Source organism: Sceloporus occidentalis, unplaced genomic scaffold, assembly GCF_023333645.1.
Source record: "Sceloporus occidentalis isolate IW3139 unplaced genomic scaffold, rSceOcc1.0.p SCAF_6, whole genome shotgun sequence".
Taxonomy (NCBI): Eukaryota; Metazoa; Chordata; class Lepidosauria; order Squamata; family Phrynosomatidae; genus Sceloporus; species Sceloporus occidentalis.
The window spans coordinates 97,422,419-97,448,849 of record NW_028316986.1 but is presented as its reverse complement, the minus strand read 5'-3'; the positions used below and the strand labels follow the sequence as shown (position 1 = coordinate 97,448,849).

At 38.8% G+C, this 26,431-nt stretch overlaps 1 protein-coding gene across 18 annotated transcripts in view; it reads right to left on the bottom strand.

Moving 5' to 3' along the window:
* The window catches only part of TRDN (triadin), a 256,474-nt gene that overhangs the window by 219,615 nt on the left and 10,428 nt on the right, over positions 1 to 26,431 (bottom strand). For 17 of the 18 annotated variants that reach the window (XM_089530463.1, XM_089530465.1, XM_089530466.1 and 14 more), the window contains exons 2-4: positions 14,978 to 15,184; positions 5,209 to 5,262; positions 1,177 to 1,314 (exon numbers count right to left, since the gene is read on the bottom strand). In XM_089530463.1, the coding sequence (XP_089386589.1) occupies positions 1,177 to 1,314; positions 5,209 to 5,262; positions 14,978 to 15,184 (399 nt within the window). The remainder of the gene's footprint in view (positions 1 to 1,176; positions 1,315 to 5,208; positions 5,263 to 14,977; positions 15,185 to 26,431) is intronic. The other variant, XM_089530459.1, reaches the window with a different exon arrangement.

Here is a 26,431-nt window from a genome sequence, read left to right as displayed (position 1 = left end):
ACTCAAGTAACTATCCACTACAAAACTGATTATCTTTTGATGCTTCATTAGCAGAGGCCACAGCTACAATTGACTGCACTCAGGGGATGTGTTTTAATTACAATTCTAAAACCATGGAAGCACAAGCCCAATTACATTTTTTTATTGTTTTGTCTAAACAAGAATCCATGCTACCAGCATTGTGTGTGTGCATGCACAGAATTATGTTAAAGGGCAAGGAGCAAAAATCTGGTTATGTGTTAGGAAATATGATGTGAGTTCACAAGGGCTAGCCCAGTGGTGAACAATTGTGGGTTTTGAAACATGCTTTGAGTCAGCCTTGATTGTTATTCTTGATTCCAACAACACATCCATCAACTGTTCGTGGTTAAATTTGAGGAGGGCCAGGGTCTGACAGTTCTAATACATCTGATGTCCATTTGCTGTGGATTTTATTTTTAAATATTTCTGCTCTTTCCCTTATCAATAGCAGCTGTTCTCCCCTGAAATTAATTACTTAGCAACATTTATTTATTTTATTTAATCATAAAAAACATTTCAGGTAGGCTATAGTGATTTGAGTGTTGGACTACACCTCTGGAGACTAAGGTTTGAATCCTTGCTCAACCATGGAAACACACTGGGTGACCATGGGCAAGTCACAATTTCTAAGCCCTGAGAGGAAGGCCAAAGCAAAACCTGCTCTTAATATATCTTGCCAAGAACACCCTGTGAAAGTTTCTACTTAGGGTCACTATAAATTGGAAATAACTTGAAGACACTTACAAAACCTATGTCAAAAGATATCAGAGCAGTGAAAAAGTGAAATGAATGCAATATGTTCAGAAAATAAAACAATAGAAATAATCTAAATAGACTAAAAATCTGTCAAATACAATTAGCAAATTGTCTATATTGTGGTTCTCCAGTTCCATACCTTAATATCTCTACAGTTTAAGTAAAAGTAATGGTGTTAACATTTTAATTCCAGTATCTGCTCCATAATAATGGATTAAATACAATATGAAACCTATTCAACAAGAGTTTTCATGCTGTAGTGGCCATTTGATGAATTCTACTGTCTAAAAAGTAAAGATGGTCGTTTCTTATTTGTCTTGCTGAATTACAAGACAAGAATTCACCAATGCAATTATGATTACTGGAAAGCATCAGAGCATGCACAGAGCTTCAGAGTACCTTTTTCACTCTCTTCTTCATCTTCAAATATGAGGTCTGACATTAATGAAAGGAAACCATAAATCCAACTGGTAGTATCTTCCACAGCACCGTGCACGAGTCTCAGTGGATCAGTAGTGAGCTTGTTTACAGATTGACCTGAATGTAAAATATAAAGATAAAGAGATTTTGTATATAAAACTTGTGAACTTTTAGCTGAATAATGGATGTATAATGATATTAATATAAAATATAAATTTTGTTGGTTTTCTTAGAGCAATTCTAAATAGTTCTCTCCAAACAAAGGTCCTGATACAGAGAGATGTATGCACATAGAAAGATACCAACACTTTGACTCTGGAGAGATGGTTTGGATATACAGACAACAGAACCACACAATAAAACCTATTTCTGAACAAGAAAGCTAGAATGCTTTAAAGCCCTAGAGTGCTTTAAAACTGGAGGGCCCTAACAAGCAATATGAACTACTGACTAAGGGGGGATATAGATGCTGCAGTAATGATGCACCCAGAAAAAGGAGCCATGAAATGCGGCTCCTTTCTCGGCTGCTACCAAGGCGCCATTAGAGCCCTGCAGCGGCATGGTGATGTCCGTTGTGTGCCACACAGTTTGGATGCGACACACAATGCACATCCTCGGTGCAAGCACCATCTGGAGGCACATGCACCACAATGGCGCCGGGAGAACATGAGAGGGCTCAGGAGCATGAGGACGCTCCGCTCTCCTGAGCCCTAAAATTGGTCCCAGGCCAGAACATAGCGCCAGTCTGTATTGGGCCATAGTCCATATGAAAGTTCATAAAGCATCATCAGAAATCCAGAACAGACCAGCAAAAAAAGCCTGCTTCCCAGTGGCTTGGGAATATGGCATACACATGACACATGCCTCCAAGCCAGTAGGAAGCCCACATTGTGCTGCTTGGCCATTTACACGGCAGCCACTTTATGGCTCTCTGGCAGCATGGCGTTTAGAGGCTGCCCACTGCAGGAGTGCTGGAAAGCCACTGTGGCAGCAGAAAAGTTGGCTCTTTGCTGGCTCAAAAAGGAGCAGCTTTCTGCCACCTCTTTTTGCACAGGTAAATAGCCAGATCGGGATGGTGGCATGTGGTTGCTGCGGCCTCGATCCGGCAGCGTCAATCCAGCATTTTTGGGCAGTCTGTTTCACCTCTCTCTCATCTGGCAGTAGTTAAGATGAAAAGTGAACCTTTGTAAACACTTATTGATAGATTGGCACTTTTAACACACACACTCAAACCATTTTCTGTTGTATTTATTTTTCATCAGTGTTTCAGGAAAGCAATTCTCTGACTTACCAGTACACAGCTCAGTACAAACAGAATCAATCTGTTGTTTAATGAAATATGACCTGCCAATAGCAGATGAATTCTCTTTGCTCCATAAAGGCAAGATCTTGGCCTAGACAGCATGCCTATATTTCTAATAGAACTGAGTTAATGATGGACTCTTCCAGATAGGTCTAAAGAAGCGAGTTCTCACAGCATAGCTCATTGGATTTTGTCAGTTGTTATTGCTTCAACATCTATTCCTTTCATTGTTTTTGGGAGAGGCTATTTGTACCAATGGTTTTGCACTGGGACTCTTCTAAAGGTGTTTTTAAACAAACAAACAAACAAACAAAAAAAAAAGCAACCTCCCACCTCCTAAAAAGGCATGGTTTGCTGAGATAGTCCTATGGTCTGAAGAGCAAATTTTCTTCTCTCTCATATGTTAAAAAAAATTAAGAGTTAAATACAATACTGCCATTTCATTGATACCTCACTAAAATGTGAAAAAGGAAAGAAAAAAAAAGAAGGGAACGTTTTTTCTGATAAGTTTTGCAATTACTGTAGAAACAAACCCACGTGGAGATGGAAATGAAAGGTTGTTGGGAACTGCAATAAGAAAACCTACACACATTGCTTGAATATCTTTTTAAAAATAAAACCTCAAGAACTTTGACAACAAATACTTCAGCCTCTTGACACATTTGCCTCATTTGGAGGAGCCCTGTGCTTGTAAAGTTTTAACTGTTTGTGAAATACCATATGAAAAGATAAGGACTTAAAAAAAGATGCAATATAAAAAATTCTGATCCAACCTGAGAAAGGAGGAATCTGCAGAAGGTGCAACAGCAAAAACTAAAGAGTAATGGTACTCATCCAACAAACATGTCCAACAATCTTCTTATACTACAAGTGGCAAATCAATATGCACATGGAAACATTAATTTATGTCACTCAGTAATGTGGTTTGCATTGCTTGCTCCAATCCAAAACCTTTTAGGTGTTCATAGTGAATGCTCCAAAAGCCTTGAAAGAGATTTCCAGTATTCCAAAAGGTTATTCATATGGACCAATTAATGCAATTCCTTCACCAGATACTACTCATCCCCTAAGGGGGTGGGATCAGCATGAGCTAAGGAGATCGGGTAGCATTTTGATAGAGCCAGTCATCTTGGAAAGACAGGAGAGTCCCATCGTTTTCTTGACTGTTGGTTGGTGCTGTGACAAGTATTAATACTGTTATATTCTACCCAGTATCAAGCATTTTTCATACACAAAATGAAGGACAGCTGAGGTTTACATTTAGAAACCAAGTGCATAGCTTCAATTTATGTATTCTGTAATTCTTTAATAATTTGATTCTCAAAGGAAGCAACAAGTAATTTTATCTACTTTTCCCTGATATAACAAAGTTTTGAAAAACTGCAAACCTTTCAAGGACTACTTGCAGGTTAGTATTTATTTTGCCACTGTGTGTGTGTGTGTTTGTGTGTGTGTTATTTGCATGGAAAACATTTCCTGTGCAGGAAACACCATTTTCTGCACATAAAATATTATTTCTACACAGAAAATTCTATTTTTGTCTAGAAAAACCACATGCAGATTTTTCAGAGACTACGCTATGAGTTATGATGATTCTTTTCAGCTAAGGTGTATCCTCATTAGCATTTCCTGACAGGTGAGGATGAAATTTTCCAATATTTTTTAAAACATTCTTTCCATCTCTATACTGTTTATGATGTGCTGTCCAACTTTTTGGAAGATATGAAGTGAAGCACAGTAAATTATGTGTGAGCCAGCAAGGAAAGTAACAAGCAAAATTCTGGATTGGTTCCAGAGGACTGGGACAATCATCCATAACAAATCATGTTTGTACCTATTTTCTACGAATAGTGCTAGCAATTAAAATATTGGTTGCATTTTTAAAAAAATTAAAATAGTGCCAGTGGATGCTTTCTGTAAGTTCAGTAGTCACCACCCTACACTTAGAACAAAATTTTGCTCTCAAATAACTCAGAGTAGTTTATATACAGTTCCCAAGTATTCTTTCTCTTCAGTATTCATACCACAATTTCTCTGTCATTATGTGAAGCCAAATGCAGTCCCAGGTTGCTGCCATATTACAGAATTAATGCAGTTTGACTTAGCTTTAATGGTCATGGCTCAATGATATGGAATCATAAGATTTTAGTTTGTTGTGTCACCAGAGCTCTCAGACAGGGAAGGCTAAAAACTCAGAAATCTACAAATCTCAGTATTCCATAGCATTGAGCTATGGCAGTTCAATTGGTGTCAAACTGCATTCATTCTGCAGTGTAGATGTAGCTTAAGTAACTGTGTTCACACAAAAGATTTCTTTTGATTATAACATGTTGTGGGAAAGAACACATTCTGTTTGAAGTGATATGGAAGTTGGTCTGTGTTTTTGGCTTGTTATGGCTCATTTGCACATGCAAGCTATTACTTAGTTTTACAGTTAACAAACATAAACATGTGTGACCCAACTGTGCTAATTAAATTCATTTTGATTGAACTCAAAGTGTTTAAATCTTTCTTTTGAAAAAAAAACCTCTTGATTTGGAAATCAGCACTTATGTCAGTTTGTAAAGTTGCTGAAAACTTCTAAACTGATGAATAACGTTAACTCCCCCAATTACTGTGCAGGAACTGTGCAACTTAATATAACCAGAAAGCATGCCAGATATGTTTCAAATGTTTTTTTAAAAAAAATTATAAAATGGGTTCCTTGCCTCCATGGATCTCTCCTTTCCCCACATCTTTGTCAATATCAAGTTGATGTACTCCTATGAGAACAAAATATACATGAAGTGAGAAAAAGAAGAGGAAAGGTTAAGCTACACATATTTCATAAATGTCACTGTCCATACCTGTTTCTTAAATTCTAAGAGGCTTTTCACATTTTCTTTGTGAAGACAATAGTTCTGATTTACAGAGCCTTCACAGCTGCTGCTCAAATATTCATTATACAGTCAGCCCCCCCCCCCTCACACACACATTTTCAGGTTTGACTCTTGCAGTTGCTAGTATTCATGGATTATTTGCTGCTGCCACCACTGCTGCCCTATGTCAGTTTTAATAGGCACTAGAAGCCTTGTGAGACCTAGGCCTGTTACAGACTGCCAAAATAAAGCTGCTTCGGGTCTCTTTGGAGGTATGCTATTTAAATGATGCATGGGTCCTAAGAGTCCGGAGGTTGCGCCAAAGCCACACTCCATTCCTAAGCACTGGAGTGCAGCTTTGGTGCAGCTTCCAGATTCTTAGGATGCACGCATCATTTAAACAGCATACCTCCAAAGAGACCCGAAGCAGCTTTATTTTGGCAGTCTGTAACAGGCCTGAGAGATGGTGAACATGTGGCAAGGCTTGTAAGTCCCCATTAAAAGCCCCAGTAGCTGCCTGCTTTTTTCTTATGAAGGAACCCAAATACCTTGAAGGCATCCATGGTCAGTTGAATCTGTGGATCATACTTTTCTCTGCGTTAAATATGGTTGTGGGGAGGTTAGAGTTAATCGTATTTTTCTATTTTCATAGGGTGCATCTTTAACCCCAGTGAATGTTGAGGTCTGACTGTACTAATAACCTCTTTACATTGAAGGCCTTTAGTGCCAAAAATTAAGTGTTCTTCATATGTTACAGAAGTCTGACATACATCCATTTCTCTTATAACTTAAGTGACCCTAAATCAATCAATCAGTCAGTCAGTCAGTCAGTCTAATTCACTTTTAAAGAATAAGTTATATTGCCCTCTCATTTCTCTGCTGTTGCTTTTATTTGAGGTGCATCTACACTGTAGAAGCAATACAGTTTGATACCACTTTAACTAAGGCTTGTCTCAGGAACATCTAGGAGGGACCACATTACTCCGGTTTTGAGGTCCCTCCACTGGCTGCCTATCAGCTTCCGGGCCCAGTACAAGGTGTTGGTTATCACCTTTAAAGCCCTAAATGGTTTGGGTCCAAGCTATCTCAGGGACCGCCTCCTCCCGTATAATCCTCCCCGTGCTCTCCGGTCCTCTGGGAGGAACTTACTGCAGCCTCTAAAATCTAGGCTTGCGGCGACCTCCCAGAGGGTGTTCTCTGCTGTCGCCCCCAAACTCTAGAACGACCTGCCAGATGAGATCTGTCAGTTGACATCATTAGACAGCTTTAAAAAAGCTGTCAAGACGGATTTCTTCCGGCAGGCCTTTCCAGATTAACCATCCCGGCCTGAGCTCCCTGATCCCCTCTTTCCTCTCATGGCCCCATCTTAAGTGATGGTTGAGGATCTCCAGAGGGACACCAGGGTTTTTAGTTTGTTTTAATTATGTTTTATGTTTTGATATTGTGTTTTTAATCTGTCATATTTTTAATACTTTCTTAAGGAGGGGAGGGATTATAATGTTTTTAATTTTATATTTTACTCTTGTTATATTTACTGTTGTCAACCGCCCGGATTGGTTCGCCACAGGGCGGTATACAAATAAATATTATTATTATTATTATTATTATTATTATTAACTATCATGGTTCATACAGAATCCCGAGAGTTGTAGTTTTATGAAGCACTAGTACACTTTTGCAGAGAGGGCTGAAGACCTTGTAAAACTACAAATTCCAGGGTTCCACAGAATGGTTCCAACTTAATGTTGTGTCAAACTGTATTATTTCTATAGTGTAGATGCACCCTTACACCTTCTTCTTTCATATATAAGGATTCGACTTCTTTATTTCAGTTAGTCTCAAAGATGCTCTGTCTCTATAAGGATTCTTTTGTTACATCACAAAACTAGCTTGAGTTAATCTCTCTTCTTGAGTAATAAATGATGTGTTTCTATCAAAGTGGAAAACATTAAAAGTACCAATTGATTTCAGGCAAGAAATCTGAATAGGTATTTAACTTTCTTGTTGAAAACAAGGGGAAATAAAGATGCTTCATAGTTTTTTGTGGGGTTTTGGGGCCATATGACTATGTCCTAGAAGAATTTATTTCTGACGTTTCACCTGCATCTTCAGAGGATGGCGTCATGGAGATGAGTGGGGTATATATACTGTGTGAACCTTGGTTGAGAAAAAGTGATTTACATGTTAATCTGTGATTTGGTCTGTTGGTGAAGGGCAAGGCCCTAGGAGGGAGGATATGCAAGAAGGCTTGTGTCTATTTAACTAGTGATCCATTAGACACAAATACTCCTTCATATCCTCCCACCTCATGGCCTCGCCATTTACCAACAGACCAACACACAGATTAATATGTAAATCACTTCCTCTCAACCAAGGGTTATTTCCATGCCACCATTCTCTGAAGATGCCAGCAACAGATGCAGATGAAACATCAGGAATAAATTATTCCAGAACATGGCCACATAGCCTGAAAAACCCACAAAAAATTATGGATACCAGCCATGAAAGACTTCGACTTCACGAAGGTGCTTCACTTTGGATGGAAAGGACACAGAGGATTCTTGGCCAGTTTTGAAAGTTTGGTACACTAACCCAGTGTGAAACTGAGAGGCAAGGCAGGTTTAATTTTGGAAAGAAAGGTTATGCTTCATTTCTAAAGCCATTTTTCCACAGGCTTTGCAGTAGAGAAGTGATTCAATCTTTTCCCATGGAAGAAAACATCATATCATATATACAAGAAAAGTGCCGTGACATCACTACCTTGAACTACCTAAGAATCTTAAGTACCTACATTCATACCTGAAATTGCATTTGAAAGTCACACAACAAAGTTCAAAATTCGTACAAGACTGTTGTACCCAGATTTTGAACTGTAAGACCTGGGTTTTGTATGCTGTCACTTGAATCCAATAATAATAATAATAATAATAATAATAATAATAATAATAATAATAATAATAATATATTTTATCCAGCCCCTCTGCACAACGCAACCAGGGCAGCTTACAACATTAAAATATGCATTACATACATTACATACATTATGTTGGATTTTAATCTGTAAACCACTTTGATCATCGCGGAAAAGTGGGATAAAAATAAAATCTATTATTATTATTATTATTATTATTATTATTATTATTATTATTATATCCCTCAATCCCTCCCCCCCTTAAAATGCAATTAAACAATGTACAGTATAAAACATAACTTCAAATTAAACAGTATACAAACAAACAGTGACTGCAGCAAAAGAAGGGTTCAACAAGTTAGGTTTTCTTCTGGTGGCCAGGCATCTATTCAGGAAATGCCTGCCAGAAGAGATCTGTCTTAAAAGCTTTTTTAAAGCTGTTTAAGGTGGTTATATGGCAGGCCATTCCATAATCTGGGAGTGGTAGCCGAAAAGGTTCTCGGGGCAGTCGCAAGCAGCCTAGTTTTTATAGGCTGCAGAAAATTCATCCCAGAGGACCTAAGTGTGTGGGGTGGATTATACAGAAGGAGGCAGACTCGGAGATAGGTTGGGCCCAAGCCATTTAGGGCCTTAAAAGTGATAACCAAATCTTTGTTCTGGGCCCAGAAACTAATGGGCAGCCAGGGAAGTGATCTTAGGATCGGTGTTATATGGTCCGGCCTAGATGTACCTGAGACCAATCTGGCTGCCATATTCTGTACTAATTGAAGTTTCTGGACCGAGCACAAGGGTAGCCCCATGTAGAGTGCATTACAGAAATTGAGACGGGAGGTTACCAGCACATGTACCACAGTTTCAAGGTCCCTAACTTCCAGGAAAGGGTGTAGTTGGCGTATGAGCTGAAGCTGATAACAGGCACTACTGACCATCGCATTCACCTGATTCATCATTTGGAGCGACGGATTCAGGAGCACCCCCAGACTGCAAACACAGTCCTTTGAGGAGAGTGTGAATTCTATGATTAGAATTCTAAAACTGGAGCTTTTAAAGATTATTAGACAGATCCATATTCTGGTCAAACAGCCCAGTATTGGACTTTTGGTGTATTAAGTTTCAAGGTTGGCTCAAAAGGAGAGGATTAGCTCCAAAGATGCTCTTCTGTTCTCAGGCGGCAACATTCTGCTGATAGAAAATGCAATTTTGGATTTGATCCATTATTTTAGAATGGAACATTGCAGCTACCTAAAATATGCCATTTGATTATATCCCCCTATTTACCACATCTATTTATAGTCAAAGCTCTTCCCAAATCTTTTAAAACAAGGACAACTGCTTTTGTGTTTTTATCTATATTTTAAAGCTCATTTTTAAACCAGGCTACTTAAATTGAAGTTGACTTGACAGCCATTAACAACAACACTGTGTGTGCTTTTAAAGTCTGTAAACATTTAATATTGGAAGCAATCAAATGAACTGCAGACGATTCACGTAAAATAGAAATGTTATCCAATATTTGGAATCATTTCCTAACCAAATGCAAAATTATTCCTCTAGAGTTTTACAGTGCCCATTTCCGGCAAGAAAGTTGGGTGTCTACTTGGATTTCCTTTGATAATCACATTCAACATGGCAACCAGTTTTCTTTATCTTCTCAGAATTGCTGTGAGGATTAAACAATGTTAAATCTCAAGAAGCCCCACATGGATTTCAAAACTCATTCTCATGCTTATTATATCCAAATTGGATTAATCTAATTCTTTGTCCTTAGCTTTCGAGCACAAGTGCTGTAAAAACTGCAGCTTAGTCCAAAATGCACAAGCAAAATAAATAAATAAATAAATAAATAAAAATTATATATACCCAAAGGAAGTGGCCACATGGAGTACACTTCTTTAATTGCAAATTATCTTTGGTTCATGCCCACTTTCTTTTCATGCAACGCAATTCTAAGCATGTTTACTGGAAATAAATTCTTACTGTGCTTCCTGGGACCTATTCCCTAATAACTGTGTTTCAGAATTGCAAGTAAAGCTATGGAATCTTAAACATTTTAGGTGGAATAGCACAAAAGTATAGAATGACACAGCAGGATTTCATATTTTGGGATGAAAATATATGCACTGCTAAAAAAAATTACCAGAAGATTTTAATACAAACACTATGCTGTTGTTGTTTTCCATTTTGTCTCCAGTCAAAATGTCATTCAGACATGAAAAACTGTTTCTCTTCATCCAGGATGAGCATAGATAATGACATTCTGTATTCTCACTCATTCCTTATTAGAAAGATTGCACAATACTCTGTGCTTGTCATCAGTTTTTCAGATATCCCATTTGTGATCTACACTGGCCATACAGAAAAGGCGGTGTAAAGCAGATCCACAGACACAACATACAGAGACCTTCTTTTATATATCAATATGGGCACATATGTGACTCTGAAAGACAGCATGGAAGTCACTGTCACCCATAGAGTAGAGAAGAAGATGACTAGATTCCCATCCCCAAAGAGATCATAAAACATATCAAGAGAGATTCACTGGGTTAATAAACTTAAAGTGAACAAAATTTGGCTACCAGTCCTGAAGAATAGCAAAATGAGGACTCAGCAAATGCAAAAGGGAAACCACACACACCCAACTTTTACAGGCAAAGCATTCTCTGAAGATGCCAGCCACAGATGCTGGCGACATATCAGAAGAAACTCTTCTAGAACATGGCCACATGGCCCAAAAAACCCACAAAAAACCACCTCTCTGTATTCCTTGCCTAAGAAAACCTTATAACATCCATGGGGTCACCATAAGTCGACAGACAACCTGAAGGCACACACACAGCATTAGCAACAGCCCATCCTGGATTACAGAGTATATTCCAAGAAATTTCCCAAACTTTATGAAGAAGGGATAACCCTTGTTTGATTACATAGAATGCTGAGATAAAGATGAGACAGAATCTTCCTCCTAAAAACTCTCATGTGACAATAGTAACAATCTCATGCTATCTTTGCCTACAGTCAGATGAACAGTTAGAGGACTTGCACACAACCTATAAAGCCGTTGTGGGATTAATGTGACTCAAGGCTGCATGAAACCCAGCAGGTTCCTCCATGTGATCCTCAACATCTATAAACAATTGTGCCCCCAGAAACCTCTGAGATACGCAGTTTATTCATTTAAAATACTTTTTCAGGGAGGCACTATTTAGGGCCTGGAATAGCCTTCAGATGACATTACTGAAGGCCCTCTGAGCTCTCATGGGCATCCAGTGGTTTGAAAAAAAATACTTTCAGTTTGGTGTTATTTATTAAGCTATTTGATGAAAAGCTCTCTCTTGGGAAAGGTTGCTGAATATGTCCATTTTACTACAAATTTTTAAATTCACATAAATTCAGGCCACCTCTAATTAATTATCAGCCCTAATTAATTATCATTGTTTTGCATGGAAGAGACTAACAGATTCATCTGTGCAAATTATTTCATTTAGCTTTCCCATCTTAATGAGAAGACTGAGGATTAATCTTTGGACTCCAGTTCATCTCTGCCCTTGTCAAATTATGGTAATCATATTTTAACTGGCTTTGTATGGATCACAAGATTTGTTTCATAATTGATCCCCCCCCCCTAATTTTATATGAAGATAGCAGTATACTCAGTGCAATTAAAAATAAATGTGCAAATGAGGGTAAGTAATATATTCAGGGTTATTTATTAGATAGTGTTAGATATTAGATATTAATAGATAATATAGTATTTTTTAATAATGGCAAGCTATTGAATGTCTGAGAACACTTTCATACCAATTTTGGTACATTAATGATCTTTTTACTCAAAAAGCATTTTAGTAGAGCACATCTGCTTACCTGAACAGAATAGGCATTTATTTGATTACTTTGTGTCTTTATAAGCATTACATGGCATCATTAATGGTATTTAAAGTAAAACACATATATCTTATGTGAGGTTCTTAAATTAGGCAGCTCATTAGACACAATCATTAATGACACTGAAACTAGTTGAATACCATGTACTTATATAAAGATGTATTTTTTTGACATGAAAAATCCAAAGAATCAGACCACTTTGCAGTTAGCAAACATGAACAAAATTTAGAGAGACAATCTTCTGAAGCTCTTCCCTTTACTTGATTAATTGAATTGAGGTGGAAATGTTCATGGGCAAAGATTGCTATATTCTGCTTATATCAAACTAAAAGGTATGGGGAGAAGAAATCAGTGTGCCTAAACACTGCTTTTTTCATATGTACACATACATGTAAGTAATGTATAGCAAATATGTACAGTGTTTGTGTTTCAAGTTATTTATGATTCCCCCCTTTTTTCCCTCTGTTTTGTGATAAGATTATTAAGTCAAAGCTTCAAGTACAGATGAAATAGCCTGTGGGCATTTGTAGATTACTGCACTACACTCTTATAATGCTGCTATTCCACTTTTACTGCTCTGGCTGCCTCCTGTTGCATCCTGAGATTTGTAGTTCAGTGAGGCCTAATTGTTTTCTGGCTGAGAATTCTAAATGCCCCTCCTTAAACTGCAAGTCCCAGAATGCAACAGGAGGCAGCAAGTTCAGTAAAAGTAGAATAGCAGTACTATAACAGTGCAGTGCGGTGATCTCCCAAGAATCTATATATACATTGGATGAGCAATTCTACCAAACTGGTTGACAGAGCCAGAGACAACCTTTCCTTGTTCTCGGGTTAACATTGCAGCTCAGAACTGGGCACATAGTCATTTAATCTAGCTGGGGAAAGGCTGGATCAGGCCATGGCATGTAGTTACCATGGCCCCAATCCAGTGCTGAAAGGGATGGCAGGAGGCTGCTCCAATGGTCTGTTTAGCCCCGGAGTGAAAGATATTGTGGCATAAATTTTTGTAGACTTGGTCTATTTCCTACATGCATCTGAGGAAATAGACAAAGGGGCTGTCCAGATGGCCTCTAAGGTGTAGGGGGATGCTGCCCCTTTCCTTGCTGGATTGGGCCCATGGCAACTGTATGCCATGGCCCTGATCTGGGCTTTCTGCTGCACAAAAATGAGTCATAAAATGTGGCTCCTTTTTGTGCCTCAGAAAGTGTGCCATAGCTGCCAGCGCCATGGCTTTTTGGTGCTCCTTTGGCACAGCATATGTACATGCTGCACCAAGGGAGCACCATGATACCTCTCACCATGTGGTGGAGCACAGAGCATCACACTGGCATGGGGGCAGAGTCAGGGGCATGCGGCATGCAGTCACCTCCCCCCCCCCCACTCTGCCCTGGTGCGCCATTTATCACCAGTCTGTTCAGTGCCCAAGTCTACAAAAGCTTAAGCTATGTCTTTCACATGGTAAGTCTCAAAGGTGGTACAAGATCCCTTTTCATATGGTATATATGAGTAGCATTGCATTGCATTATCATGAAGCAGAAGATGGTAAATTCTATGCAACAGATTTGTAAGCCAAGATTGGAAGTATTTTCGCAAGTGTTATCATCCTCAGTGAGGAATGGATTGCCCTCCTGCTAAGGAATATACCGAAGGATTATGTTGGTGTATTAAAAGTACAATTTCTCCAATGGAGCAACAAACTTGAGACACGTGGTGGCGCAGTGGTTAAATGTCTGTACTTCAGCCACTCACTCAAAACCACAAGGTTGCGAGTTCAAGACCAGCAAAAGGGCTCAGGCTTGACTCAGGCTTGCATCCTTCTGAGGTCGCTAAAATGAGTACCCAGATTGTTGGGGGCAAATTAGCTTACAGTTGTAAACTGCTTAGACACTGCTTAGGCGGTATGAAGTGGTATATAAATGAAGCTTGTTTGTTTGTCTCATGCTCCACAGGGTAAATACCACTTAGCTCAGAGAAAGGCTCCTGGCCAACCCACTTTGTCATTACCTCTTTGCCATGAAGGCAAACATGGAACTCCACTAGAATATTGATTCATAGGTGAAAGTCTTCTTGAGTACTCTTGAAAGGAGCACCCCAGCCAGGGCAAGGGATGGTCTCCAAATATAACCTCCCTTGACAGCTGCCTGTACAAACCATGGATCAATATCACCCCTTATCAGTGCATCAGATAGATACCCATAAATCAGAAAAGCAATGAGCCAAAGGTAAATATATAGCATGGATTAGGAAAAAATGGTGTCTAGAGCCAATTTAGATACACAAACAGAATTCCTACTCACCCTCTTAACCAGTGACTGGATAAACCCAGGCTACAACTTGAAGAGACAGAGAGGAGCACTTGAGTGAAAGAGATCACAGCATACTTGTGCCAACCCTTATAAGAGTGTTTGTGCCCTGCCATTATGTAATGATGTCAGTGCTTCACAAAGCATTCCAGTGTCCACCTTCCACTCACTTATGGGGGGGAGCAAAGACACTCCATAGTAATTGCTGGAGAAGGAGATCAATGGGAGGGGTGACACCATGAGTTACTGGACTGGGTTACACCAACCTTAGTGATGCCACTGCCCATGACCACACATGGAAAGGAAATAGCTGGATTCTGACTATTATAATCGTAACCAATTGGCATAATTGATAGCTAGATGGAGCAAATATTTTAAAATTAGAAATATGAATATACAATTTCAGGGTTTTACTCTGCTAGTTTGGAAAGAACAGTCATTTAGTGGTTTGAGGAAGGAACCTCCCAATAGCATCCACTGTGATAATGATTTGTACCTTTTGTACCATATAACTGAATCTCACCTGCAAGGGTTTTGTAATCCACCAAGTCAAACATGACAATAGCCACAGCTGACCAGGTAACAATAAGTGCAGCAACAAGGAGCCAGGCTGCTGGTGAGCTGAATGTCGTTGCAAAGTCTTCTGATACTGACTTTTTGGATAACTTCATGTGTGGGATGGGGACCGCTCCATTTTTGTTGTCTATCACTGTAGTGGTGGATACAGGTCCTAAAAAAGGTAAAAGAAATGAAGTCAGTGTATCAAATTGGCTTTGTAGCTCCCAGAATTAGAGTAGAGATCATTTGATACAACTATAACATTTCTTAAAACTGTGAGAAAGAATATTATTTTACCTTAGAACTTAAGGACAACCAAGCTGTAGCTTAATTAGGTAAACCTAACTATCAGAAAAACTGATATATTAGGACTTAACTAAAGCCATGGCTTATGATTGTCTAGGGCCTCCAGGATCAACACAACATATCTCTGATGATCTGCCTCTCAAAAATAACAGCAGGAACGGGCTGATGCCTCTAATCCTTGTTGTAGAACCATTCCTTGATCCAGACCAAGTTGTCAGAATGTCCTGGGCTAAGCTCTGATAACCCAGTCTAGGACTCATATTGGACTAGCAAGGTAAAGGTGGTCTACTTGTGCTGACAGAGAACTATGAAATAAACTCTGCATCCCCTATGCTTAGTGAAAATTCAGAATCTTATTTCCAAAGTCCCAGGACTGCAGAAAAATCATTGCCCTGACAGCAGGTGTTTGTCCATAACATCTGAGGACCTATGTGGTCTATAAGACTACTGGTCTAAAGCTTGTTTTTTTTTTTTTAATTTAGCCAGCCTTTCACATTTAAATCAATTGTGGATATAGCAGCCCTGTTGGAGGCGGCTTTCCCCCCCCCCCTTTATTCTGATAGTTTATTACCTATGGAGACATGAATCATCTAAATCAGCTGACAAATTTCATCTGTTTTCTTTGAATGTTGGGGTTCTCTTTGGCAACCCGTTAGCCAAAGGCACACACCTATCCAAGAGGCCAGAGTAGTTTAAAAAAGAAAAACAGCTACCACAACTAAGTCTTCATGGGTATCAACCCTTGAGCTTTATTTAATTATCAGATTCTGCCATCTGACCAAAGGAAGCCAGATGGAGTTTATATTTGTTTTTAAAGCCTTTAATGTCTGCAGTTGATATTAAATGTTCCCATTCTCAAAATGACAACCTATAACACTTTTCAACTTGTTCCTTTAAAAAAAAAATGATGATGATAGTGAAATCAAGCTTATGTACTTGTTTAACTAGTAACACTGCATATTTGCTTTAACTTTATTCTGTTACATTTGTGTTTTCTTTTTTCCAATGAATTCTGAGTTATCCTGACAGCAACACTTTGAGGTAGATTAGGATGAGAGGCAGTAATATGTCTCACTTTCACCTCTAAACAAAGAATATCACAATATAAATGTGTACTAGGCCTCACTGGTCAAATACCCAAAGTAAGAAACTTTTGTAATTGTAAATCTAAATGTATGAATGCATAGGAAGCATCTAGCAGCTGGTGGGTCCATACCATTGGGACAGTGAATCCACTCCAGATTTTAATGTGAATTTTAAAGGGGCATCCACAATGCTAAACTTGATCCTCAAAATATGTTCAGCACTTTTGATAGTTCTTGTACAACTCAAATTAAAACCTGGGGTGGATTTACTCTCTTGCAGATATGGAAGCTACCATCTACTACTGTATGGCCATCCAGCCACTTGGAGTAAAAATTCAGACCCCCAAAACATATATTCACATTGCAACTATTTAAGCATCTGCCAAGACCTGATGAGCTAACGAAGCTACAAAAGGCTAGATTTTAACAAAATATTTATAATAAGGTGCTCCCATATGCCAGTTTCAAACAAGTCATTGCCATCTGCCCACTGGCTAAGTGATAGCTACATTTCATTTACCACAGGCATTTTAATATACTTCCATTTCAGCAATTAAGAACATTGTAGTCTTTATGCAGTTTATAAAGGAGACATAGCATTACCTATTTTCATTTTCTAGTATTGCATGCTACTAAAAATTAAAATTAAAGCCTCCCTGAAGCAAGAGGGCACTTTTCACATTTTCTTCTCTACCAGAAACAGCTCTTTGGTCTTTTTTTGTAATTTTGAGAGAGGGTGTTTTTCCAGACACATATCTTTTCACAGAGACATGCAATTTTGAAAAAGCTCTCTGACAAACAATCAAAAAGTCTGTGTCAGTGCTCCCTAGAACAGGGCATTCAGCTGTCAATCTCAGTGCTCCATTTTGAGCCTCAGTACAGCCTTGACTGGATACAAGGTGTCACAACTGGAAAGAAAAAGACAGCGAATTTGAAGGCCAAGTTATCACCAAAGTTTGTCAGTCCAAACTGTCTATATGGCAATGTGCCTGGTGATGACAAAGCTTCTCATTGGTTGTACTGCCATGTCTCTGAATGGTTCGTCCTCTGGGACAAAATCATGCAGCTAAATGTGATTGGCTATTGCAACAATGTCCGTGTCACTGGAACAAAATAACACAAATTTTGAACAAACAAACACAATCCATTGTAAAGCAGCAACTTCAAAAATCAATGAATAGATATGAAAATGTTTCCTCTTATCCTTTTTTACTTTTTCTTTTCATTGTCTTTCTCAAAATATTTCAGATTCTAGGCCCACCTCCCACCTCGTTTTCAAGCTTAAAATGTCTCTTAGAGAACATTTGCATCACTCCAAAATGTTCTGAGAAAAATTAGTAATCCTCAAAATAATAAACAAATAGTGGTTTCAACAACCAAAAAACTGCCTTCAACACTGCAAAAGTCTGAGGAATTCATGCTTCCCTAGTAATCGGTGTCCTCAGAGCTCAGTAATGTTTTTACAGCTACAACTTAACAGGGAGTTGTAATAGCCCAACATGTTTCTGTATTAAAAGAAAAAATACTAGTGGATTATATAAAATATTATTTTCTAAAATGGCAATTTCTAACTGTAATTGCATGTAAACTGAGTAAGATTGGCATACGATGTAATACTTGTCACTTCTGTGAAATGTGGTCTTATTTATTAGTGATGTATTCATCTCATGAATACTCTCTGATATACTTAGATGCAAGATGTACACTTTAAATAAATAAATAAATACTTCTTCCATTTCCTCAAGTACATTTAATTCAGTCAAATAACCCCAGGAAACATAATCTGTCAAGTAACAAACAATTGCAAAGCTTTATTACAAAAAGCCAAATTCCAAATCAGCAACACTGGCAATAATTTATTATTTCAAGAGGCGATGCACCAACCCTTCTTTTCCTTGTGAAATTTCTGCAGTAACTACAACTACTCTATAACCGTGACACAGTGCCAGTAGTATGAGAATACTATGTATTTCTACCAATACCATGAACTGCCAAAAAGACAAATGAATAGGTCCTAGAGCAAATTAGGCCTGAACTCTCACTAGAAGTGAAGATAAATAAACTGAAGCTGTCATATTTTGGACATATCAGGCGACAACATAGTTCATTGGAAAAGACAAACTGATTGATAAAATGGAAGACAGTAACAACAGAGGAAGACCTAACTACATGTGCATTGATTCAATCAAGGAAGCCATAACTGTGATTTGAAAACCTACACAGAGGAGTTAATGAATGAGGTTTTAGAGCTCTCTCATTCATTGCTGACTTGTGGAAAATAACAACAAGAAGCGTTGAAACTACACAGATGTACATCCTGTACACTGAAGTACATCATATCCAGAGGTTTTGCAATCTACATGAGTCATATCTGAAGCCCCATGTCAGTTTTTTCTAAAAGGAAAATTTAAATCTGTTTCTGAAATTCTCCCAATCTGAAATTCACCTTCTCTCCCAATTTTGAAGTTTAAATAATTGTGTCTTGCTTCTGGCAGTGATTTTTTGCAAGAGCAATCCCCTACCTTAAAAAAAAAATTATTGGGCATGCTTCAGAAATTTGAACTATGCAGATTCTGATATGAACTGACTGTTTCTTCTTATTCTTTGTAATTTTACTTTATTGACTCTTTCTACTGTAACATGAGCCTTTTATCCAAATACCTCTGCAATAAAGCTGCTTTGATTGCCCTGCAGCAGAAAAGCAGGATACAAATAAAAGTGTTATTATTTATTATTTTTATTACATTTTAAATGTGAATGGTTAAAATCTATCTCTCCTTCTCATCTGATTCAAAGGAAGCTGTGTCTGTACTGAACCAGTGTCTGCTGTCAGCAATGGACTGGATGAAGGCAAACAAATTGAAACTTAATCCAGACAAGACAGAGATGCTCCTGGTCAGTCGTAAGGCAGATCAGGGAATGGATTAACATCTATGGCAAATGGTTTTCCAGGAAATAAGATTAGATGGGAATTGCAGTAGATGTATTGATTATTGTTTTGCATATCTTAGCTAAAAGGTTGATAACTGTAGTAAATCTTCAGAGATTGGTATAACTTCGTCATACAAAAGGCAAACTCTAGACCTTGCAAGAGTATCCCCTGTCTGAGTAGGCACCACCATCTCCTATGGCCAAATCTCATTGTAGTGGATGCCTTGTTTTCTCCCTTGGTTGCAGCCAATTGGTTTGGGCCAGATGTGGGGGCAATCCCAGGTCACTCACAGGTCACCCTCCTCAGTGTCCCGTGTAATATTAGGATATCAAATATGAGAGAGATGATTTTGGGGGTTCAAGCCAGGGGTGACAAGTCATTTTGGTAACCTGGGGGGACATGCTTTTTGGGGTGGGCAAAATTTGTTGAGAAGGGGTTTGACATTGTCTTCCTCTAAAGCTGAGAGAATGTGACTTGCCCAAGGTCACCCAATGGGTTTCCATGCCCAAGTGGGGGTTTGAATCCTGGTCTCCTAGAGTCCTAGTCCATGCTGGCTTTCTATAAGGATAAACTCTATAAGCTAATAGTGCTTGTACAGGGCTATGCCCTATGTCTCAAGGATGAAGAAAAATTCTGAGTAAGATAGGAAAAAATGTTAAATTTCTGCTTAACTTGGATGTAATAGAAACCATGTAAAATTATATACAAAATATTGCCTTACATAAAGACCAAATAGCAGAGCTTTGCATTGGAAAAATCCTGCACAAAAGGAATTGCAGGATTTCAGTCTTTAAGAACAAGAAAATTACAGAAAACAATATTTAGAAACAGTTTGCAACCTGTTATTGTTCCTGTCTTCTTTATTTTGCAAAGGCATTTTAACATGGAAGCAAGGTCTCTCTTTAAAGAGTTCATCATCTCCTACTGCTTACATCCACCTGGAGCCGTAATCCTGCCTTTGTGATATTATAATAATTTCCACATCAATCTGTTGGGAGGATTATTATTACTTTAACTGAGAGTGAAACAGCAGAAAAATCTGAAGAAATCCTCTAAATAAAATGTTTTTCAAAGGTGAAAGCACCCACAAACTTTTAAAACAAAACTAAAGCTAGATAATACAAAAATAGTTTCTTTCCCAAATGATTTCTATCAGAGGCATACAGGAAGGGGTTTTGAGAAAATCTGTCAGACTCAAACTCATTGGGTTGCTCATTTTTCTAATTCCAACTTCACTCCAAAACAGCACTGGGTGACAGTGGATGTGGATATGTGAATACCTTTTTACAATTTTTATGAACATATTAGAAGTGTCTAAATTTGTGGATTTCCAGTTGCAATTTGCATACATTTTCATGTTCCATTTGGAGAGGTGTTGCCACAGGAGGTTTGTGGCAGGAAGCTTCCCTCACTAGGTAATTTCATGGCCAATTTGCATTAAAAATTTTTAAAAGCATTGTGAGTTTATTGTAATCTATATGAAAAAGAGTTCATATCTTCATATAAGACATATAGGCGGGATACAGACGGGCAAAAAGGGGTGTATTCATGACATCATGAAGGTAGAGCCTTCAGACGGGCCTTACCTGAATGCCGCCATGAACACGCCCCCCGCACACCCCAAGCGGGAAGAAGCGGCATTAAAAAGGTGCTGCTTTTCTCCGCTTCTTTTCCGTTTGATGCGCAGCTGCGCAGCTCCGTCTGTAAGCTGCTGCACCGGTACGCCAGAATTGCTACGCCGCTAATTTAAGTTGCCCATTTAAAAGCTCCATGTCTGCTGCGTCACATAATGAGTTGGGGTCCTGGAACATGCGCAGTTTGCAGTCAGGCTTTAATTGCAGCGTCAGCTGCCATGCAGGTGTGGAAGCTGCAGCACAGCTGCAGCGCATTTTAAGACTCATAACCCTAACCCTAACCCTAACCCTAACCCTAGAGCAACATGTACGCATGCGCTGCTTGGAAAGTTTGGACTTTAAAGTGAGCCCCTACACACATTCCTGTGCCATTTTCACCTAACAATAAAAACCGCTAAAACTGTAAATATTTACATATATACAAGGGAGGTGATGGGGGATGGCAGGGGGACAGTGGTGGCAGCGGCGACAGCTGTGGCTGTGCATTGCAGATTCAGCAGGAGCGCGGGGACCAAAGGAGAGGAGGCATCCATGATGCTGGTGACACTGGCAAAGTGCAAGCGGACAAGGATGCCAACACCAGCTGATCACCAGCTGGCAGGAGACCACCATTGTTCTTGGGCAGAGCGGGGGGAAAAGTTTTAAAGGGGCTTGGGCACTTTAAATGTGCCCATAGGCTTTCTGCCGCCGCTGCTTAGCGCTGCAGCTGCGCAGCTGCGCATCCGCCAGCCAGCAAAGGAAAAAAAAAGCCCCGTTTTTGGCCGCCCGTGAGGAAGCTGCCTCTCTCTTTGCAGCGTCCTCCGAGGCGGCGGTTTGGAAACTCCGGGTCTGAAATGGCCCCAGGTGAGGCGTCTTCACTCCCCCCCATGTGCAAGCCCCATCTCCTGAGCCACGCCCCCGGGGCGGGCGGTCTGGAGGCTCCGTATTCAGCAGAATACACCTCCAAGACGTCTTCCCCTGCCCGTTTGTATCCCGCCTTAGTGGCCCTATTTTTATGCCATTCCTCATTCTGTAAGGTTTTGTGAAAGCACTTTTACAAATTCCAGATTTATTCAAGCAATACAAGAAGGGAAAGGGGATTAGCATCAAAAAGTCTTCAGAAAGTATTGTTGATCCTGTCAAAACACCCTCACACAATTCTGAGTGTATTGTATTGCCCTATACAATCATTTCTGCTTTAAATGAATGTGAAGTGATGAAAGTCCTAAAGCTCAGGTTTCAAATACTTAAGAGAACAACACAGCTGACTTTGGTAGGATATTGTCATTGTGTACAGTAGATGTCATCTGCAGCTACATCACCTTTGTGCAGTAATCTCCACAAGAGACCATGAGATCAGCAGGATTAACAGTAGTTGGGCTAAGTGTCCTTCATGGTGTTTTTCCTGTACGATGAATTACTGCTACATGGCTCTCAGGGAGTAAACAGTTTTTTATTGCACTGAAGCTAAATTCATGTAGGATAAAAAATCCAGAAGTCTGAGGAAGAATAAACGGAGGCTCATGGATTCAAACATTGTCATGTTAAATGACAGGTGTCACTTGATTTGATATTCTACTACTTTTTTGCTACCAATCTATGCCAATTGCTTTAGATACCAGTAGTTTGCTTTACAATAGCAGTAGATATTTTTGTGGTGCCATATGACATTAGGCATCAGTCTTCTCCCTTTTCTCACCCCATGTCATAAGGAGTCTGCTTTTAAGTTAGCCATATGCACATATGAGCTTGAAATAGAACAGTTTGTTCCCAAATCTAACCAAACAGTTTTACTTAATAGAGATACTATAGAGATAGTGTGGTACAGTGGTCTGACTGTTGAACTAGGACTTCATGAGACCAGGGTTCAAAATCCCACACAGCCATGGAAACCCACTAGGTGGCCTTGGCAGGTCAGACTCTTTCAGCCTGAGAGGAAGACAATGACAGACCTCCTCTGAAGAAATCTCGTCGAGAAATACCCTAAGATAGAGTCACCATAAGTTGAAGTGGACATAATACTATATGATGAAATGATTAACAATCTTTGGTCTATGTCACATTGGCATTGCAGCACTAACATGCCTCCCTTCCTTTCCCTCCTCTCTCCTCTTGTGCTCATGACACTGACCAGTAATAGAAAACTGATGCAGGAGGGTTTCATGCTGTCTTGTACAGATTTCTGGATGCAGAGGGTGCTTCAGTGGCAAATAAAGATTGTTCCATCACTGTTCTGCTGTTTTACATTAGCAGATATCCCACACTGGCTTAGCACTTCACTATTTTGAACTGAAAATACCTTCTGTAGCCCAATATAATTTGATAGTTTTTCCTTGATATTAATACAGTGCTTTCATTATAATAACTTTGTCATTGTAATAATGTTATCCAGATCTTAATCAGCCTGTTTGATATATGTAATAACAATAAAACATCTACTTATTTATTCCACCTACATCTCTGTTTTTCACAGCCTACTGGATTTTAGTCATTCATCATGTCACCTTTCTTTATTAATTTCCTTTCCTCCTATATAAATAGTGCTGCACTTCGACATTAATTATATTAGCAATAATCATAAAAAAATTGCACTTCCATTTTTACCGAAATTGAGTATTTACAATACAGTTAGCATTGCAGCTTCTTGTTGCTTCTTGTTATATTGCAGGCTTTATAATTCCCCCCCCCCTTTTGCTCTTTATTATTTCCTTAGAAGAGCAAAAGGTAAAATAATTATGAGATGAAAAAACCCACATAGTCAGAGTCCAACTCAGATTAGTTCTTGGCAAAATAAAGGGTTTTATATGGATGACATCACTTAAGTTATTAGTAAATGAGCTAATCATACCTACAAAATAAAATATTCAGTAATTTGATTCATAAAAGCACTCCTGTTTTAAAATAAAATTAATGAGCCATTAGTTTGGCATTATTGTGGAAGCTACACAGAATCATGTAAGATCTATAAATTCTTCACATATGCAATCTGCATCCAATACAAAATGCAGTACTAATAAAGTCACACCTTCATCCACGTTACTTCTGAGACTGGATACAGACTCATCTAGAACTTCAGTAGTGAAGGAAAGAGGAAGGAAGAATGGGAGGCCATATGCAGGATGTCCCATTTGGATTACATGTTCAGCAGTGGCTCTAATAATTCTCATAACTAAGGGTATGTAGGATGTGAAAGGTCTTCAGAAAACACACACACACACATATATATTTATATATTCTAAGATGAAAAAAAGGGAGGTGAGATGTAGCTAACACAGTAGATGGTTCTTGCGCATTATCTCTTTAGCAGAAAAGTTGGAATCAGAGGCAGAAATAGTATTGAAAGAAGAGCAATAAGTTCTCACACTGCAAAAAAGAAGATCAGCTCAAAATGTTTCAGCAAATGTTTATTCAAAAGTAGCAATATGTACATGCGAAATGAAAGAACCAGGTTGAATCTTGCCTAAGTAAACAAAACAAAACAAAACAAAAAATTCTAAACCTTCTAGACTAAACTTGAAGACTTCTTCTTCATAGATATATCCAGGAATAATGTTTTCTTTCATCAGTCTCCAATTTTTTAAAAATGTTTTCCATTTCATGGCCAAACTTATAGATGAATGTTTTTAATATGCTGTGGATAGGTGGTGAGGCAGGCTTATCTGTTCTCTCCTTTTCTCTCTATTTTGCTGTTCATATATGCTCAGCAAAAGAGTCTGGACACAGCTGCTGTCTTGCTTGCCTATTGTACACAGTCACACCTGATTACAATATCAGCTGGAGTAGAATTCCATTCTTTACCAGCACAAACTTCTGTTGCATTGTTCACCACAGACAGACTAGTGCAACACACCAAACGTCTGTGTTTCTCCAGCTCTCCTTCACCATCTCATAGTGTCAATGCTGCTTTATAAAACAAAAACACCACTTCAAGCTAGAAAGAGGACAAGAAGGGAAAAAGTGGGGTGGGGGATGCTGGACAAGCTAAAAATTTTTTTGTAAAAAGGATCTTCACAGTCAGAGGTTTTGTTAACTGGCATATAACTGTAGTTAACCAGCATGAAATAGCTGGTGGGGCAAATCAATCAATGCAAGAGAGCTTGCCTCTATCTTTTCACCAACTGGGGAGAGGCAAATTGTAAAACTGTTTGAATATCCTCACAGAAACTGTATTCCTTGCTTTAAAAATGTATGAGAATTTAAAACTCTTCATGATGAACTGGATTTCACAGCTTATTGTTTAGTTATTCCTTGATTGAATGATACCTTGATTGGATAATTTAAGTAAATCTGTGTAATCAGCAGACCAAAATAATAATGAACAATTCATTACCTATTCAACTTGCTGATAACAAAATTCAAGGAAATTGTGCACAGGTCTGGAAGAAGAAGATGGTATTAGAGTCTAAGAGACACATGCATAAGACCAGATTTAAGGATTTCAGTTCTACCTTGACAAATAGCCAATGATATAGGGATCATCAGTCTTTAGGATCCAGATGAAATGACTTCAAATAGTGGGGAAGAAGTTGTAATCCTTATTCATTTTGACCACTGAAAATGTATCCATGAATTTAATCTGCAGAAAACCATATTCAAAGTAAATTATATGTAAAAATTAAATCTGAGCAAGATAAGATGCCTTTATTTTATTTTTACAATACTTTTTATCCAAGGAGTTGAGGACCAGCTTAGAAATGGGATTGGATCCAGATCAAATTTTATGAAGTTAGACTTCCATTGAAATCTCTATAAGGATGACTTACTTGATTACATAATTATGAGCCAATGCATCTGAGGAAGTAGACTTAAGTCTACAAAAGCTATGCTGTCAACTTCTTTCTTTCAGCTAGTCTCAAAGGTGCTACAAAATATCTCTATCCTTAAGATTAGTTAACTTTCCTCAAAATCTATGTGTTATCTGTTGACCTGGACAGGAGGAAACCTTATGTACAGGTTTCCATAAGAATTTGAATCCTGATTGCAAAGGATTCCAGATCCCAAAGATGCCAAAGGGAGTTGGACTGGATGGCCCTTGTGGCCTCTTCCAATTCTATGATTCTGTGCCAATGCATGTAGAGATCAACATCTAGGAGTGGTTAAGGTTTAAGAGAATTTTCTTTAGACCTGTACCCAGCCTTCTCAGATTCATTGCTGTTGAACTAATACTCTCAGAATCACTAATCCAACAGGGCGGTACATGGAAATGTTTGGTCCACAGATCATCAGCTGTCAGTCTCTGGAGAGTTTCCAGGAAGGAAAGAAACAGTTGTAGTCAACAGGCTGAAATATGGTACCAACCCCTGGCACACTGGGAAAAAATAACTACCAGTTGCTCACATCTAGTTTAGACCATCCTATGGGTAGCAGAAAAGCTGGTTTGGAGCACGAATGGGCAAGTCTGGCTCTCTACTTGTTATCCTAGCTAGTTCTGATAGTGATTGCAGTTCAAGAATATTTGGGATGCTACAGTGTTGGGGGGTGAG